The sequence below is a fragment of the Podarcis bocagei genome, assembly GCF_964188305.1.
Source record: "Podarcis bocagei genome assembly, chromosome: 1".
NCBI classification, from domain to species: Eukaryota; Metazoa; Chordata; class Lepidosauria; order Squamata; family Lacertidae; genus Podarcis; species Podarcis bocagei.
Window position 1 is genome coordinate 43,671,289 of NC_138125.1, and position 18,391 is coordinate 43,689,679.

General features: G+C 44.7%; 1 protein-coding gene and 1 long non-coding RNA gene across 16 annotated transcripts in view; one reads left to right on the plus strand and one right to left on the minus strand.

Annotated features, from left to right (window-relative positions):
* The window catches only part of LOC308596119, a 28,705-nt gene that overhangs the window by 9,835 nt on the left and 479 nt on the right, over positions 1-18,391 (minus strand). Inside the window, exons 1-3 of one of the 7 annotated variants that reach the window (XR_014012322.1) lie at positions 14,831-15,469; positions 14,668-14,743; positions 2,887-3,033 (exon numbers count right to left, since the gene is read on the minus strand). This is a non-coding gene — a long non-coding RNA (uncharacterized lncRNA). The other 6 variants (XR_014012324.1, XR_014012325.1, XR_014012326.1 and 3 more) reach the window with 6 other exon arrangements.
* Positions 1-18,391, plus strand: part of LOC308594927 (serine/threonine-protein kinase PAK 6-like) — a 51,190-nt gene that overhangs the window by 7,835 nt on the left and 24,964 nt on the right. The window contains exons 1-2 of one of the 9 annotated variants that reach the window (XM_081208509.1): positions 9,222-9,621; positions 10,498-10,559. The exons of 1 other annotated variant lie outside the window; for it this stretch is intronic. Coding sequence is in view for 1 of the 8 variants with exons in the window: in XM_081208499.1 (XP_081064625.1) it covers positions 15,906-15,954 (49 nt within the window). In the remaining 7 variants the exon portion in view is untranslated. Of the gene's footprint in view, positions 1-9,221; positions 9,622-9,722; positions 9,928-10,497; positions 10,560-15,776; positions 15,955-15,995; positions 16,096-18,391 lie in introns of those variants that run through there. 7 more of the 9 variants (XM_081208507.1, XM_081208508.1, XM_081208502.1 and 4 more) reach the window with 7 other exon arrangements.

Genomic DNA, 18,391 nt, shown 5'->3' on the forward strand with positions numbered 1-18,391 from the left:
ACTTGGCCTGGGCCAGGAACATAGGAAAGCTGGCCGGGGCTCCATCAAATTTCTCAGGCAAAGCCACTGGGTACTTGCCAGGAGCCGGGGCGTCGGCCTCAGGAGCCGGTAGGGCTTCTAAGCGTTGCTGAAGTGCCACGACCGCGTCACTGAGCTGCTGCACGGTGTGGGTCAAGGCCTGGTTCTCCTGGGCCAAAGTCACCAGTGCAGCCGCCTGGTCCTCCATGGCCTCTGGCTCTTCCCGAACGCACCCCTACGAAGGGGGAGTGCGGGTGTGGCGGGAGCAAACTGTGCTGGTCCCGGGGTAAGGTACCGTGAGTGTAGCAGAGTCCACACGAAGCGGGGCGAGGTCCGATGCAGAGAGACGGGCAGGGAACAGGAACGCTGGAACAGAAGGCTGAGCAGGTAACAGGAACACCGGATGGTCGGGAACAGGAGGCCGAGCAGGGAACAGGAGTACTGGATAGTCAGGAACAGGAAGCCGAGCAGGGAACAGGAGTACCGGTTAGTCAGGAACAGGAGGCCGAGCAGGGATCAGGATCACAGGAAGGTCCGAAGCCAACAACGACGTTGCCCCCCGCAACCTGGGGCCGGGATGAGTGGGCTTTTATCCTCTTCTAAGGTCAGGGGCGGTCCCGACCCCCAGGAGCCCCGCCTACTCTGGCCTTAAGGCGAGCACTCCTCCTGGGGGCAACCAGTTCCCTTCGCCTCTCTGCCCTAAGCCTCTGCAGATCAGGAGAGGCCGAAGGGTTACTGGGCCCTGGAGGAGGCTCACCTGTGGCCACTGAGTCTTCCAGCACCTCTGGGGCCAGAATGGCTTCACCTGGTGCCTGCTCTTGAGTTTCCTCAGCATCTAGGCCTTGCCCCAGTTCAGCCGGCCCTGGAGGCGGGGACTCCTGTGCCGGCTGGGATTCCTCCGGATCGCTCTCAGACTCGGAATCCCAGGCCATCACAGCCCGTTCTCATGTTGCCACCCTCCGGACCTCTTGAGGAGGGGGCACATGAAGGAGGGCTTCAGAAGATGATCTCAGGGTCCAGGTAGGTATGGAAAGAGGCAGTCCTTGAGGTATTGTGGTCCTGATCCGTATGTATTTTGTATTGCGATTTTATGTTGTGAACTGCCCTGTGATCTATGGGTATAGGGCAGTATACAAATTTAAGAAAGGAAAGGGAAAGGGAAAGGAAGATGTGGGGAACCTCTGGGCCTTCAGATGCTGTTGGATTCCAGTTCCCAACAGCTTGAACAGTGTGGTCAATGGTCAGAGTGATGGGACTTCAGTAACACCTGAGTGTGAACAGCACAATGGAAAACAGGGCTGTGTAGAAGAGGGAATGTTGAAAGCTGGAGCTTTTCATGCATGGGAGAAAAAATAGCATCTGTTGAAATTTCTATTTTGGTTATAAACATTTGAGGTAGAGGAGCCCTCTGCGTCCTTCTTTGCAACTTGGCTGCCTCACTAAAAAGGTCACAATTCTTTATTCTAGCCATTTCCATGCTTTCTCATTTGGTTCACTTTGTGGACCTAGATTTCTGCTATCTAGGGAGAGCGGGATAATTAAGAGGAACAGCGTTAATGTTCCTTTGGGATGCAACAGCTTGACAGGCCAGAACCATGTGCTCTTAATTAATATTGATTGCTGCTCTCTGCTAAAGATACTGGTGAAATCTAGGGAATTAGAGCGCAGGTTATTAAAGGCCATTTGTATCTGTGAGTAATTGTTAGCAACACCTCTTGAACCAACCACGAATAAGACCTCTCAAGGGGATGTGTGAGAGACGGTTGCATAGATGTCGCAAACAGTGTGAGAGGTGGATAAGGGGTGTGTGTGGATTACTTGGTAGAAGAATCAGAGAGTGAACTCTCATGGCGCTAAGTTCAAATACAGTTCAAAGTGGAAGTGGCTGAATTTTGCAAAGACATTTCAGCTGGTCTCTGCTGATCTCCTTTCATTTCCTACTGAACCATTCAGTTTGTAGGCAGGGCTGTCACTGATGCTGCAGTGCTATCATTATCAAACTGAAGAATCAGGATAATAACCAGGTGTCCAGTAGATATTAAAGTAATTCCAAAGGTCTTTCTAGGGCAATCTGCTGATTCCCAGTGTTGTGTTCTATCTCCGTTGGATTGGAAAGCCTGAGAATGGAGATGGGTTTAGGGCGTGCTCCCTAACTCTGACTCTCTTGCTAGGATAGCACTAATTTTAATGCAGTAACAAAGAAATGGTAGTCCTTCTGATGTTGCTGAGCTACATCCTGCAACATTCCTCCTGGCTCTTGGCTCTGCTGGCTGGGGCTGATGTGAATTGGAGAGGTCCAACAACATTTGGAGGGTTCCCTGTCTCTATTTTAAACAATATTCAGTCATGCAGTAAGACCAAGTAGGATTTCTTGTTGAAGTTGCTCCCTGAGAATAGTGCCAATCTCCTCCCTCTGCCACTATCATTTAAATGTAGCAGTCTTGATTTTGATATTATTATTATTATTATTATTATTATTATTATTATTATTATTATTATTATTATTATACTGCCCTTCATTTGAAGACCACAGGGCAGTTTACAACATAAAAATACAAAAGGAAACACAAAATACATAACATAATTTTAAAAACCACCAATAAAACCCCACAATTATATGTTTGGTTCATTATACAGCTTTTTATCCCTTGGTCTATTTCAGTATAATCAAAAGCACCAAGAGAGGATGTTAATACTGTACTTCCTCCCCTGTTCCTCTGCCAGCCTCTTTGCTTACATTCCCCTTGTAGTAATGAGCAGGATTCTAGGTTGCTGTTGTTGTTTACACATGGCAGATGTGAGAGGAAAGTAGGTGGGGCAGAATAATCTCCGTAGTCTACCTGGAGGACATGCTCTGGGATGTCTCACCTGTAGCCTTCCAGATGCTGTTGGACTCTTAACTTCCATCATTCCTCACCACTGGCTATGTTGGCTGGAGCTGATGGGCACTGGAGTCCAGAGTATTTAGAGGTTCACAGGTCCGCCACCCCTGGTTTAAAATGCCAGGGATAATCTCTGTGGATGAAGATTTGGCAACCTTACATCAAAGCAGGCAGCTTCTAAGGATGTAGATCTAGAACAAAGCATCCTAAAAGAAAGTCTTGCTTTGCTGAGAAGCAGTTCAGACATTAGGTAAATTGGGAAAGTGGGTGTCTTGTAGTTTTGCGGCAATTTGTGGAGAGATCATGATTTCTCCCTTGGTGAGATCTGTGAGCTCTGCTTTGTTGCTTTTCTTATATCTAAACTTGCTATTAAGAAGGCGGTTGTTTTTCAGCACAGAATGCCAATAGCATGGCACAACTGATGGCAGCAGGCTTGGTTTAGCTGCCTGTTTCCTTCCTTGTGCCACCCAAGTGCCCACCGTTACTAAACTTGATGGCATTTGCTAAAAGGCAGCCAACAACCAGAGGATTCCATTGATTTCATGGGACTAAGAAGGTACAGAGCTTGAAACTGTCCCTTTAGCATAGTTTGGAAGATTACTTGCAGATTCCTAGTTCCACTTCTTATATCTGCTGGAAGCTAGTAGTTGTACCACCTGCCCGCTCCCTGCACATCTCACATTTACATACCCTCCAAAATTTCTCTGATGAAAATAGGGACATTAATAATAATAATAATATAATAATGATAATGATAATATTTAATAATAATGATAATATTTTAATAATGATAATATTTTTACTATTTATACCCTGCCCATCTGACTAGTTTGCCCCAGCCACGTTAATCAACATTTGATGAGCGCCGGAACCGCAGAGTCAGTCACGACTGGACCTAGTGGTCAGGGGTCCCTTTACCTTTACCTTTTTATCTCAATTTAAGTATCAGTTTTTGAATTGACATGAAGGGATGATAAAATTGTCCGTAGTGAATCGTTCTTCCAGATGTCAACCAGTGCTGGAAATGCATGTCCCAAGTCTTAAGCTTTGTTTGGAACCCTGGGAGACTCTGTTCATTAAGACTGGCCTGAGAGTCTGAACCAACATGTTGGGGAGAGAAGAGCTCGCATTTTCTGAGATTTTAAATTTCTGGCTTAATTGCAATTTTAATGGGATAGTTTTATGTTTGTTTTTTAATTCCATTTTATTTTTACTCACCCCGAGCCTTTGGGAATTAGTGATCTATATTATCAACTAAATATTTTGAGCAATTTTATTCCTCGAGGCTGCTATGGTGATTTTATTAAGGTTGAATTAGAGGCAGAGGCCTCTGTGTTTTTATAAGTTAATAATGGCAGCTTGATTACTGTAGGCTCAGTAAGATTCCCCCAGAGATTCTGCCTCATTAAGTAGCATCTGTGTTGTCTTATTGACAGTCTTCTAGTATTCATTATGTCCCATGAATGCTTTAAAAGAGACAGGTTCTTGCTTTGATTGCTCTCTCTTCAATTCAGAAAGTACAAATTCCATGTAATTTAATCTGTGCCCCACACTAAATTACAGCCTATAGTGTTATGAATTAAGGTTGCTATTCAGCGATAGTCATACTTGGGGCAGGCTTAAGTGCATTGATTTCAGTAGGTCTGCTCTAAATATGGCTTAGGTACATAGCACCTTAACAGATTCAATATTACTGCAATCTCTATTCACAGGCTTCCTTAACAATTCTAGATATCTATGTATTTAGATATCTAGATACATAGGGGGGGAAAGCTCAAATGGGGAAATATGCCCCTTTGTAGCAGATGTAATATTCTAAGGCAAAATGAAGTAAGTTCTTCACCCATGATGCGAACACAGTTTTCTAAGTTTTTATTTCCAGAGAGTGGTAGGGGACGTTTTATCCCATGTTGATGGCCTTTCAGCTGATTCCCTGGTGGCCCACTGGAATGCGGAGTTAACCAGGGCTATCGACTGTCTGGCTCCGAAGCGCCCTCTCTGATTGCATGGAGCCTGGACAGCCCCGTGGTTTTCCCCAGAGCTGAGGGCAATAAAACAATCGCTGAGACGGCTAGAGTGCAGGTGGAGGAAAACTCATTCTGAATCGGACCGGACACAGGTGAGAGCTCGACATCGAGCCTACTAAGAGGTGACAGCGATGGTGAAGAGGACCTTCTTCACCGCCTCTATTGCATCTGCAGAAAACAGCAGCAGGAGATTCTTTCAGATTGCTTGCAATTTAACGGAACCACCTGCACCACCGGGGCCTGGTAAGGACCCCAAGATCTCCTGCAATGATTTTACAAGATGGGTGGGGTATAAATAATAAATTATTATTACTATGTTATTATTATTAATGGCATTTTTTGGTCCTATTTTCATTAAAATAAATCTTAGACAGGGGAACAACACCAAAGCACAAATACATCATCATCATCATCATCATCATCATGCAGTCTTAAAACAAACAAAAACAATAAATATAAATCAAGTCACAATCCAGTTCAGTGAAGGTGAAATCGCTTCCCAATAAATCATCCAAATGCCTGAGTAAATAGAAATGTCTTCAAAAGAAGCATAAAACCTATTACGGTCAGCAGCGGCTGCATCTGTGAGGGTTGGCATTGCATAACTGGGATACCCTATGGAGAATGCCCTCACACAAATAGCACACTGGTGCAGTTAAAAGGGTGTTGCCACCTGATCTTAATGTATATAGGCTGCTATATCGGGAGCAGGCAAGCTAGTAAGTATCAAGGTATTAAGCTGCGTAGGACTTTATATGTCAATACAAGCACTTTGAACTTTATAACTTGTAATGAAACATCACCATGTGAAATACTAGATCAGGGATCTCTTTTCTATGCCAAGAATGCATGTTCGCTCTCAAACCTGCTTCACCATTCCTGAATAAGTTGCCTGCATTTTAAAGTTCAACACACATCCCAATTCATGGGATTTTGTATGAAATTAAATGCTGAAACCCACTCCTAAACATGTTGATTGGAAATTTAGAGCACTGAGATCAATAGGACTTGCTTTCACATCGTGTGTTGTGAAGATTAGGGTAGTCTAAAATGCACCCAGATATGTTCTTCAGGCACCCCTGACATTGTTGACTTTCAAAGTGAAATCTCAAGCCAATAATAACTGGAAGGAAATTGTTGATACCGGATTCAGTGGGAAATGGGATTACACAAATTGGAACGCTTCTGCGATGGGAGTTGCTGTCTGCTTATTCAACAACCTGCATGGCTTATTTATTTTAGCAACATGTTGAAAGAGAGTATAGAATTGGCCTTTGACCAAACTTGGACAATATTATCTACAGAAAACATTGCTCAAACGTTTGGATAGTTACTACTGTAAATCATGGGATAGCTTCTGTTTCAATGCCTTGCCAAAAACAGGACACTAAATGCTTTATGTGCAGTCATTTTCTTGCAACGTTTTCTAGTGTGGTTAGGTCCTTAAGCAATTTTGTCTTAAGTATTTTGCTCTTCTGTATGTTGTCACATTCCTTCAGTGACAATCCTGAACGCTAACATCTCTCACTGGCACCCATGTAAATGAAAGTCAGGTTTCCCCATGTCAGAGATGTGGAATGAGGATGCCTTTTGTTACCCCCCCCCCAACCCCACAGCCAAGCTTTTAGAGTGATGACAGAACACGTAGCCATTAATTTGATAGTGATCTCTGTGACTATTGCAGTACAGACAATAGATAATAATATGGAAGGCTGCTCTGTAAAGACAATAATACCAAAGATGGCACAGCCATTCTCTCTACTGTAAATTGACTTCTTGCAGCAATTTTGTGCTTACGTGTGCTCCTGGAAGCCTAATTTTTGAGGGTTACTTTAACTTACAGTGGCCTAACAAATCCAGGCCAGCTTATTGAGTCCTTTCCATGGCCCAGTTTTATGTGCATAACTACTGCAAAGCACCAATTAAAAATTATACTTGCAGAACTGAATTAGTATTGGAAATCTGTATTTTTAATAAATGCATAAATAAAATGCAGTGCAACTTGAGCCTCATCCCTGGGTGCCTCTAGATAACCTGTTTATTTAAGCATTCATCATGATTGGCTTGCAGAAAGCTTACATGGAGGTTAGATTAACACTGGTCTTTTTAAAGCATTGATATCACCAGTATTATCAGCATCTTCCCAGCTCCATATGGCTCATGCTTCATGTTAGTGTACTAAGGGCCTGAATATTTGTGCACTGAATAGTTTGTACAGAGGCAGATGGGCTCAAGTGACTTTCCCAAGGACACTGGGTAAAGAGCAGCATCTGGAAAGAAGCCAAGTCCTGTACTTTCCTAAAAACAAGGCCGAAAAGCATGACTCTCTACTTTCTTAAAAAGCTGGATGGAGTTAACTGAGCAGAGTGAATGTGCTGTTCTTGTGAGACCTTAGATCAATAGACAAGATACTATGTGTACCTTGAGGCGTTCTATCTGAGGTCTTTGGACCTAAGTGCTTTTGTGTGCTGTGTCCATTGTTTGCATTAGATCCTAGCAAATAAACCAAGCTTCTCTTATTTGCCGATGGCTTTGGATGACGTGAACTCTGAACTTTTATCTCACTTCAGGCGCATTTCCAGTATCTTCCGTGTACTTGGCTTGCTGGGGCTGGGGGGCTGGGTGCATTTCTACACAGACTCTCAGAGCATTTAAACCAGATCATGTGTTGTGTGGATTTGCAAGGCATTAATTATTATTATTCCTCCTCCTAAAACATATATTTATATCAACAAGCAAGACTGCTTCTGCTAGGCAATAGCTAGGAAATTCAGGGCTGGTCTCGAAATTTGCAAGCTGGGTGACATGGTGAAGAAATGTCAAGATTCATTAGGGATAGCGAAGGCTCGAAGGCCCTGAGGCTCTGGGGATTGGGAGAGAGAAGAGCTAATGATCTCAGCAAAGTTTTAGTAGGTCAGTCAGCTAAGAAGGTCTGTGCACAGCAGTGCAGGGATTTTGGATCCTGAACTTACCTGCCATGCAGCGGGCGAGGGGTGGGGAAAGAGTCTCTCTTTAGACGGCAATGTGAATGGCTTCAAAGTACAATAAGCCAGCCCTGTTGCCCTAGGAAGCCCTCCTGCTTATTCTGCTGTGTAGCGGGTTCCCAGACATCTGCCCCCCCAGCTCTCCCCAATGGCACCACTAGGTGTGCAACCACATCGGAGTCCCCACTCACAAATCTAAGACACTCCAAGTGTCGCTTTTTTCCAGGGACAGTCCTGGATTTACACAAACCTTCCTGGTTTCTGATTCGATCCCAGAATGTCCCACTTTTCCTTAGGACATCCCTATTTTCGTCAGAGAAATGTTGGAGGCGTTATCCAACCCCAGGGCCATCTGAAGGCAGTCCAGTATAGGGAATGTTTTTTTAAAAAAATGCTTAATGTTTTATTATGTTTTTATATATGTTGGAAGCCGCCCAGGGTGGTTGGGGCAACCTAGTCAGATGGGCAGGGTATAAATAGTAATTATTATTACAGTGGTAACTCAGGTTACAGATGCTTCAGGTTACAGACTCCACTAACCCAAAAATAGTCCCTCGGGTTAAGAACTTTGCTTCAGGATGAGAACAGAAATCGCGCGGCGGCGGCAGGAAGCCCCATTAGCTAAAGTGGTGCTTCAGGTTAAGAACAGTTTCATGTTAAGAACAGATCTCCAGAACAAATTAAGTTCTTAACCCGAGGTACCACTGTATTATTATTATTATTATTATTATTATTATTATTATTATTATTATTATTATTATTACAGTGGTACCTTGGGTTACATATGTTTCAGGTGACATACGCTTCAGGTTACAGACTCCGCTAACCCAGAAATAGTACCTCGGGTTAAGAACTTTGCTTCAGGAAGAGAACAGAAATCATGCTCCGGTGGCATGGCGGCAGCTGGAGGCCCCATTAGCTAAAGTGGTGCTTTAGGTTAAGAACAGTTTCAGGTTAAGAGCGAACCTCCAGAACGAATTAAGTACTTAACCCGAGGTACCACTGTATTATTATTATTATTATTATTGAATAGGCTGTCCCTATTTTCATCAGAGTAATGTTGGAGGGTATGAAATCTCAGCACCTTAGCCGGGGATTCTCAACCTGTCACTTTGGCTGCAAACCCTGATGTGGACACTGGAGTGGAAAACTCATGCCCTGCAAATCCCAATGTCAGCGTTATCCGGTTCGTTAAAATTCAAATCCGTGCCTTTGCAACGCGCTCCTGTGTGCTTGCAGGGCCACGCCCCGAAGTCAAACTCCTCGCTAGGTGAACAGGAGCCCTGCACAAACACGCCACGCAGGCCTCCGCCCCCTTCTCCTCCACCGTTCTGCTCCCCTTCTGTCATTCTCTCCTAAGTTTTCTTTTGGAGCGTCAGCAAGGAACTCTGCGTGAACTTGAGTTCCTACTTTGCTCTCAGGTGGCAGCGGCAGCCCTGGAGTAAAGGAGCCTTCCTCCTCTTGGGGAGCAGCAGACCAGGTTTGCTTATTTATGAGACTGACTTCTGATTGCTGCTCTCACATCCTATTTGTGGGCTGCTTACGGAGGACTGGATTTGTCAGTTTCAACTAACATCTTCGCTTTCCAGTTGCTTTGCTGCTGAGGATTAACTCTTCGTACGCAGAGCTGCATTCAAAAAAAAAAAGAGATAAAAGAAAAAACAACAGAGTGCCAAGGAGGAATATGCTGAGCGTTGATGTGCTTGTACGGTGAGGGCGGGGAGCAGTTTGCACGGCTTCTGCAGCTTCTCCCCCTTCAGGGATTATTCTTGGGTGGGTGGGGGGGAAGAAAACTGAAAGCTGAACTCCTTTGGGAAGGCCTTTACTCCATCTTCACTCCTGTAACCCGGCAACAACCATCCACCAATCAGCTTTGCTCAATGGCAGAAGTAGAGTTTGCTAGCAGTCTTTTATTCCTTCTCCCTTGGAACAGTCCTCACCAGCATCATTCCTGATGCACCCTGATCTCCTTTCGCACCCTGTCATTTTCAAGACCTGTGGGAGGTGGACCTGCAAGTATATCTGTTAACGCCGTTTACGGGGGTGGGGTGGGGATGTGGTGTCTGTCTGGTGGGTGGGGTAGGATTGGGGGTGGGGGCCGACTCTGTAAACTGTCAGAATACGTGGAAAGAAAATTGCATGGATGAAACTGACAAGGAGAGGGGAAGGGGTTAAAAGATGCCCCAACTGATGCTTCTGAAATCAGTCAGCATGCAAGAAACGTGTCTGCCTGCTGCCTCTATGTATGCAAGACATAATCATCTGTCTTCCGAGGACCTTCTGCCTGGGGGGGGACCCCACACCCACCTATTTCAAATTTACTAAGAAAGCCCCTGCCTATATGCCTGGCATACACTTGCCGCATCTCCTGGAATCGTGCGCAATCCAGATTTAAAACTATCAAGGAAAATTGACAAATCGTGGTTGAAACTCTTTTGTATGATTGTAGAGGAGATGCCAACCCACATCTCCCGTGATCCAAAGGTAATTGTCACATGTTGTGGTGTCTGTGTGTATATAATTACTTGTCCCACATGAGAATTGTTTGGTAACATTTGCTGACTGCTGTGTATTCTTCTTTGCCAGGGTATTAAGGATTTAGCCTGATTTGAGGCCGAACAGAGAAGAGACAGCGGACTGTTCACCTGGTGAGTGAAAACTTCTAAATGTCATGGAGCTGGGAAAGTTGAGCAGGATAAGGAGACAGGCGTTTAAAATGTAGGACCTATTTTGTGTGTGCTGTGTACCTCTCGCTGCCATACACATAAGATAAGGTCTGATGCAAAGGGTCAGAGAGGTGCAATTGTTGTGTATGTGTTTTGGGGGGGAAGGTTGTCCATAGGAGTTGGCCCAAGACATTTTGCTGAATACCAATTGCTGGAAATCGCATGTACGCTCATGCCCGGTTTGCAGGTCTCACACAGGCATGTGAGAACAGGATGCTGGCCTAGATGGGCCATTGGCCTGATCCAGCAGCTTCTCCTTATGTTCTTATGATAGCATCCTCCATTGCACATTGCAGGCTAGCATGAGTGATGAGATCTTTCCTTCAGCACCTTGCTGCCGCTCTCCACCTCCTAATGGAAAGGCCAGCGCTGTGTAAAGCTGGCGAAACAAAAGCTCCACTGTTCTGCAAACACATCAACGGCTTCACCCATCCTGGACCTCGGAGGGCAGTTAAACTACCAAGAGGGCTGATCTTAACACCTAAGAGGGTCTGTTGGGAAGGAAGCAGTCTTTCAGATATTTGGGGCCTAAGTCATTTAGGGCTTCATACATCGATGTGAACACTTTGAATTGGGCCTGGAAATGAACTGCTGACCAGCGCAGCTGTGTTAACACAGGGGTTATACACATTCAAAATGGAACCCCCAACCAGTAATCTGGCTGCTGCATTTTGGACCAGCTGAAGTTTCTGAGCTGTCTTCCAGGGCAGCCCCATGTATAGCACATTGCAATAATCCAGTCTGGAAGCTATCCAAGCATGGAGTACAGTGGCCAAGTCATCTCTATTCAAAAGGAGGCCATAGTTGGCAAACCAGGTATAGCTGGAGATAGGCACTCCAAGCCCACCAGAGTCTCCTGTGACAATGTTGGACCCAGGGGTTACCCCCCCAAGCATTTAGTGAGAGGCATGTGCATAATGGCCTCCGTTAAAATATATTGTGTTTCAGGTGATTTGCGATGACATGAAAGTTCGCTCTGTGTGTACTGTTTCATTGATGATAGCCATTTCACCCATGGAAATTATCACTTGCAGTCATTAAGTGATGAAATTTTATGTGCAAATGCTGAATTGGTTGCATTGTATGTGACGGAGATTGGCAATCATTAGCAATGGCTGGTTGTAAAATATAGTGTAAGACATATTGGCAAACAGTTTGCTGGATTACAACATCTGTACCAGTTCAAGGCTTCTCTGCATTCTGCTTCTGTGTCTTGCCCATTCTAACTACACGCAACATGTGAGATCTGTAATTTGTTCTGCCAATATTTAAGAGCAGCCATGGGCCTCTCCAAAACTGATAGGAGCAGTTATACTTGCCATCAGTCCTGTGGAACTGAGGGAAACTGTGGGGCTAAAGCTTTGGGGGAAAGAGCCATGGCTCAGGGGTACAGCACATGGTCTTGTATGCAAAAAGTCACAGGTTCAAACCCAGGAACGTCCCCTGCCTAGGGGTCTTAGTTGACCACAGGTTTAGCATGATTAACAGTGTGATGCAGCAAAAAGAAAGCTAATGCTATTTTAGGCTGCATAAACATAAGTATTGTGTCCAGATCAATGGAAGTAGTAGTACCACTCTATTCTGCCTTGGTCAGACCACACCTGGAGTACCGAGTCCAGTTCTGGGCATCACAATTTAAGAAGGATGTCAGAAGAGGGAGTTAGGGATGTCTAGCCTGGAGAACAGGAGACTGAGAGGTGATATGATTGCCCTCTTCAAAATCTGAAGGGCTGTCACATGGAAGATGGAGCAAGCTTGCTTTCTACTGTTCTAGAGGGTAGGACCTGAACCAATGGATTCAAAGAAAGCAGATTCTGACTAAACTTTAGCAAGAACTTTCTGATGGTAAAAGCTGCTGGACAGTTGGACTGCTAGACTCCTTCACTGGAAGCTTTAGCAGTGATTTCTCCATTTCAAGGAGCAGAACTGGCTGAACCAATGGGTTCCATTCCAACTCTGCAATTCTATGGTTCCTCCACCACCACCTTTCCAAAGCAAACAGTTATTCCTGAAAGTTCCAACTCGGCTCTATTCCAAGGCAAACTAAGGTGAGCTTGGGAGAGGCTGCCCATCCCTAGATCACAGCAAGGCCACATTCAGAGAGGCCACTTTCAGAATATTCCAATTATTTCATTTGTCCACACCCTAAGATTTTGTCTACAGAAACACACAGACTCACTAAATGGAATTTGCCATTCATATTATTAAGAGCCAATATACCCCCTAGCCATCAGATACCATTCATTTAAAAATGAGAAAAGAACAAAACAACAACAATGCCGTTTAGGCTTTCATTTATATTTTCTTTTTTTACCCTTTCAGCCCTCTTGGTATAATTTTTCACAAGACACTGCACTCTTGCAGTTTCTTTCTCATCTGTCCCCAAATACATCCAGCAATATAGCAAATAGTTTTTCTTTCTCACTCACTCTCTGTCTCCCTCTTAAGCTTGTTTCTAATGGAATGGTAATCTGTGTCCACAAAAGGATTTAGAGCATTCCATCATCAGTTTGCAGTGCCATTGGCATCTTTAAAATGCCAGGAGCAGAGCGTCGTTATTGGGGAGAAAGCCATAAAATGCAACATACGAACAAAAAGTGACTGTACATTGTGACGGAGGTGGCTGAAAGAATTTCCCCCCCAGTAAGGAGGCAAAAGAAATGTACAACATCCTGGCTCTTCAACGGAGTAAGGCAGAGATGGGGTACCTGCAGTCCTGCGGATCATAATATCCAGCCAGCATTGCCATTGGTCGGGGCGATAGGAACTGTAGTTCAGGAACATCTCCAGAGGGCCACAAAGTCCCCCAGCTCTGGACTAAGGAATTCAGTCATCCCAGCTGCCTCCACATGTATTGTAGGAACCTCCCTTCGAATGGCTTCTATCTTCCCTGCCTCCCCACCTCCCAATCTTAGACTGCAAGGTAAAATCTGATTTACATTATTACACCCCTTTGGGAAAGGGCCCATCATTTTTGCTTGTCTGCCAGGTGCTACAAACATCTGTGTTTAGGTATAAATAATAATACCGAATGGTTTCTGTGTGTCTGCAAGGCTGGGTATAGTGTAATATACAGTGGTACCTCGGGTTAAGAACTTAATTCATTCTGGAGGTCTGTTCTTAACCTGAGGTACCACTTTAGCTGTTCTTAACCTGAGGTACCACTTTAGCTAATGAGGCCTCCCACTGCTGCCGCTGCACAATTTCGGTTCTCATCCTAAAGCAAAGTTCTTAACCCAAGGTACTATTTCTTGGTTAGAGGAGTCTGTAACCTGAAGCATCTGTAACCTGAGGTACCAATGTATTGGGTATACAAATACAGGTGTACAGGAGAATTTCCTGCTTTCTCTTTAGCAGCTCTGGCCTGCATAGTAATACAATAACATTCATCAGCCTTCTAATGAGATGTTGGTCTTAATAGCTGGAAATCTGGAGCATCTCTATAGCTATGAGGATCAAGGGAAATATCTGAAATCATTTCTGCTGAATAATTAGCAACCAGAGGAAAGTAATCTCTCCAGTAATTAGTAGATGGGACCTTTTTTCATTTGGCGCAAGTCTTAAGTTTTCTTCTGTTCCCCCTCAATATATACCCCACTAAGGAACAAAAGTACACATGACTTAAATTTGACTTTGCATCTAACATGTGAGGTTCTGTTGTTGTTTTTTAAAAAGCAAACTGTATTCATTGGGGAGAGCTGGAAATTAATGAGATCAAGGATGGCACAGAGAGGAAATGTAACCCTTTCTTCCTCTGCAGCAGTCGAGGAAAATCCCACGTAAGATGCTTGTATTTGCTTTGAGGGCAAACACTCCATTGGTGGCAGTGTGGGATTTGCTCCCAACACAAATACTAGTTTGAGAGGATAGTTCATCTTCCAGGAACACAAAAGGGGAAGAAGGGTTAAATTCCCTCTCCACAGCTGCTGGGATCTTATTAGTTATCAGCTCCCCTCTCTAGGCTGATGCAATTTGGATGCTGACCTGCCCCACCCCACACTGGCGGGGTGGGAGGTGCATTTAACCTCACCTCATATCTAGCTTGTTCCTAATTCTTCACACCTGCTGCCTTCAAATTGGTGTTATTACTATGCTTGTTCTTCGGCCTGTAACAAAGAAATTAGAACAAATAATTAAAAGTATTGTCAAAAGAAGAAATTATAAATAGCAACAACAATAACAACAACAGTTACCTCCAGTGCCTTTTTGTTATAGTAGTAAAAAAAAAGAAAGAAATGCCAGTACTCATATCTTGGTCAAAAATTCTGTGGGTGCCAGCACAAAATGGCTGCCATGGGCAGTTGTAGGGCAGGAGGTGAAAGCAAAGAGGTCACAAAAAAGCCACTGGTTACTGCACCTATGGCTTTAGAGATCAACATAAGCAAAGAAAGGGGGAGATCCCTGCCCCATAGAACTTACAAACAAAATTTCAGTAGCAGGAAAGACCAACAGGAGGAGGGGAGGGAGAAAAAAAGAGAGATGAAAAGTTAATAAGCCTGGGGAGGGGAGAAACTAGGACTCTGATGCACGTTCAGTCTGTGCAAGCATTTCAGTTTGCCAGATGGAACAATCCGCCCCTCTCTTCTGGCATCCAGCTCTGGGGTTTTCCTGTCACCCCCCCAGCTATTTTTTTGGGGGGGGTGCGGGGTGACAGAGAAATCCCCCTTAGGAAAGCAGAATCCCTAATGAAGCTGATGGGCTCCATTAGGTGAACCACCCCGCTCAGGGGCGTTATCTGATGATCGCCCTGCTCAGAGTAGACCCATTGAAATGAACGAAGCTGTTAGTCACGCCCATTCTTTTCCACGGGTCTGCTCTCACACAGCTCACAAATGCACCGTGCGGCCAGGGGGCTATAGCAAACGTGACGCTAGATCCCCGCTATTAACATGCACAGCGAGCCCGCGCCAAGAGCGAGTAGTTCGGCATCTCTTCTGGCAGGCTGGCCATTTCCCGGGCCACACACTCCCAGCCCCCGACCCTTTCCTTCTCCCTCTCCCCTCTCCCCACTCCCCTCTCCCTGACGGTCCCTGACCCCCTTTTTTCCTCCCCTCTTGCCTCGCCCCTCCTTCCCAGCTGGTCCCTCCTCCCTCTTGCTCTGAATCTGGCGGCTGTGCTTTTCCTCGCAGTCACTGGGAGATGTGACAGCCTTTGGGATTGTATTATCTATGAAAAAGCTATATCCGGAGTTGAAAAAATCTTGACGTGGCTCCCGGGCAGCAGGGATGGATCGTGGAGAGAATCTCAGTCTCGAGCGCCTTTTCCTTTATGGCAGGGACTGATTCTTCCCGCTGGTGGCTGTTCTCTCAGTACAGATGTGAGCACTAATCGGGGGGTGGGGGGGATAGGTCGGGGGGGGCAGCAGAAACTAAAGACTAGCATGTTACTGAAATGTCAGTGTCTTGGAAGTACAGGCTGTATGTCAAAAAGGGACCTTCTCTAATTGCTTAAGCCTCAGGTATGCATTTTACATTTACTTACCAGGTCCAAATCCAGTTGTGAATTAAAATTGCTCTTGTGTGTTCTTTTTCTACCAGCTCAAAAAGTGTTTGATTTAGGCTTTTTGTATAATTTTTTTAATATTAAATGGGTGATTGGGGGGGGGGAGAAATGCAAATACGCTCCAGGAGTGCTGGAAGCAGAACTGTAATGCACGAGAACAGTGTGGCTTCAGCAAAATGTAAGCAGGTTATTAAAACTGAAACAGGAGGATATTTCTCTCTTTAAAATCAGTTTTTGTGCATGGTGGGTCTCTCCCCCTCCCAGCAACCTTGCTAGTCTGACCTTTTAAACCATGTCCACCTGTCTGGTATGAGGCTGTGGTCTAAGATAGCTGGTGGAAATAAAACACAAATGCTGCTAGGAAACCCGAGGTGTTATGAATGCAAAATTGGATGCAGTTTTCAACATCCTCACTACTTGTGAGCAAATATGTGTCTGCTGTTGAAGGTGCCCATGTGTCTCTCGGAGCCAGGTAACTGTTGCATCTGCAGGTGTAACTGCCTTCCTTGGGTGTTTTTTGGGGGGAAATTGTGGTTGGATTCTGGCAGTCTTTGTGGGTGTGGGCTTGAGAGCTGGTCAAGAGTTCCAGACCACAACTGCAGTGTAAAAGTGTTTAGTCCATAACTCAAGAAGACTTTGAGTCATAGAAGAACGCTGTTGCTAATAGCTGCTCACCACAGCCATGGTTCCTTCGTTCATTTCTTTTCAAAGCATCTGAAATTACTGAAGCATTGTTTTGGGGGGGTGGGGAAGGAAGAAATAAATGGTCCAGGGTCCAAAGAACCTTACAATTAGTTGGAGCCGAAGGGAACCTGGAGGAATATTAGCATGTTGGTCACTGGTTGATCTTTTGTTTTGAGAATGAAGGAAGTTTCAAATGCATGTTTTGAATGAGGCATGGCAGCAAGTTGGGGGGAAAGTTATAGAAATTCATTAGGCTAGTGCAGGTAGATGAGCCAAATGTAAGATAAGAACATCAGAAGAGTCTTGCTGGATCAGACCAGTGGCCCATCTGGGCCAGCATTCTGCTCTCACAGTGGAGCTGCTGCCAACCCGTGTTGAAAATACTGAGTTAAATGGGCCAATGGTCTGGGCTCAGTATAAGGCAACTTCCTGTGCTCTGGCCATAGTGACCATTAGATTCTAGCAATGGTCGCTATTGCTGGAATCCAGAGCCATTGAGATTGCAATGTTATACCCACTTACCTGGGAGTAAGGCTCTTTTGACTCATTGGACTTCTGAGTAAATATGCATAGGGGTAGTACTGTTAGTCTCATGTCTGTGGGCTGCCTTGAATGTGTCACGCAAGAGACATTTGCAGGCTGTTGGGAAATCATAACGTGGCAAAAAGGCTGACTGTGACTTGACTAGATGTCACACAATTTCCCACGCTAAGGTGGCATTAGTGTGGCTCATTTCACCTTCTGTGCACAGGTCCTTGGTATGGGAGTGGCTCCAAGGGAATAACCAGTGAGGAGAAAAAGGAAGAGCAAAGTTTAAAGTAGCAAGATCACAAAATTACTGAGTCTGTTAATTATGTTGTTTGTTATTGTTCTTATTTTGTGCTGAGGTGGGGCTTTCTGTTGGATGTTGAAGGGCACATTTGATTGGCTTGCCACTCTGCTTTCGGTGCCCAAGGTAATAGGAGGTGGTTTTTTGTTTTTGTTTTTACAATTAAGGCTATATTGAAAATAGCTTGGGGGACCACAGCTGACTGGACTTTGGGGACAATGGTGTAGATGACAATGTTTTAGATGACAATCTCATTTCTTCCTACATCAGACTATTTGTCAAGATAATGATAGGTATTACTCATACTCTCTTGACAGGTGAGACACTTGTTTAATATCAAGGGCACAACTTCCTGAACTCTTCTTATGACTCCTGGCTAACTCACTTTCATTTAAAATAAAAAAATTCCTTCCAGTAGCACCTTAAAGACCAACTAAGTTGGTTCTTGGTATGAGCTTTCGTGTGCATGCACACTTCTTCTTCACTTTCATTTAGTAGCTCATTTGTATTGATGGAAGCTTCATGGTGCCTTGGCATCTTTCTGTTGCTACCAGCAACATTGCTAGGCATATATCATCTTTAGACATAGGAGTGGGCACTCATTTTTTTGTTTAGAGGGTCAACACTTCAATCTTTCCCGCCCACAATGAACCAATTGCCAGCTTTAGTCCAATAGAAGCTGTTGACAGTAGTCAAAATTACTCTTTTGGAACAATCTCTACCTCATGGATTGCCTCAC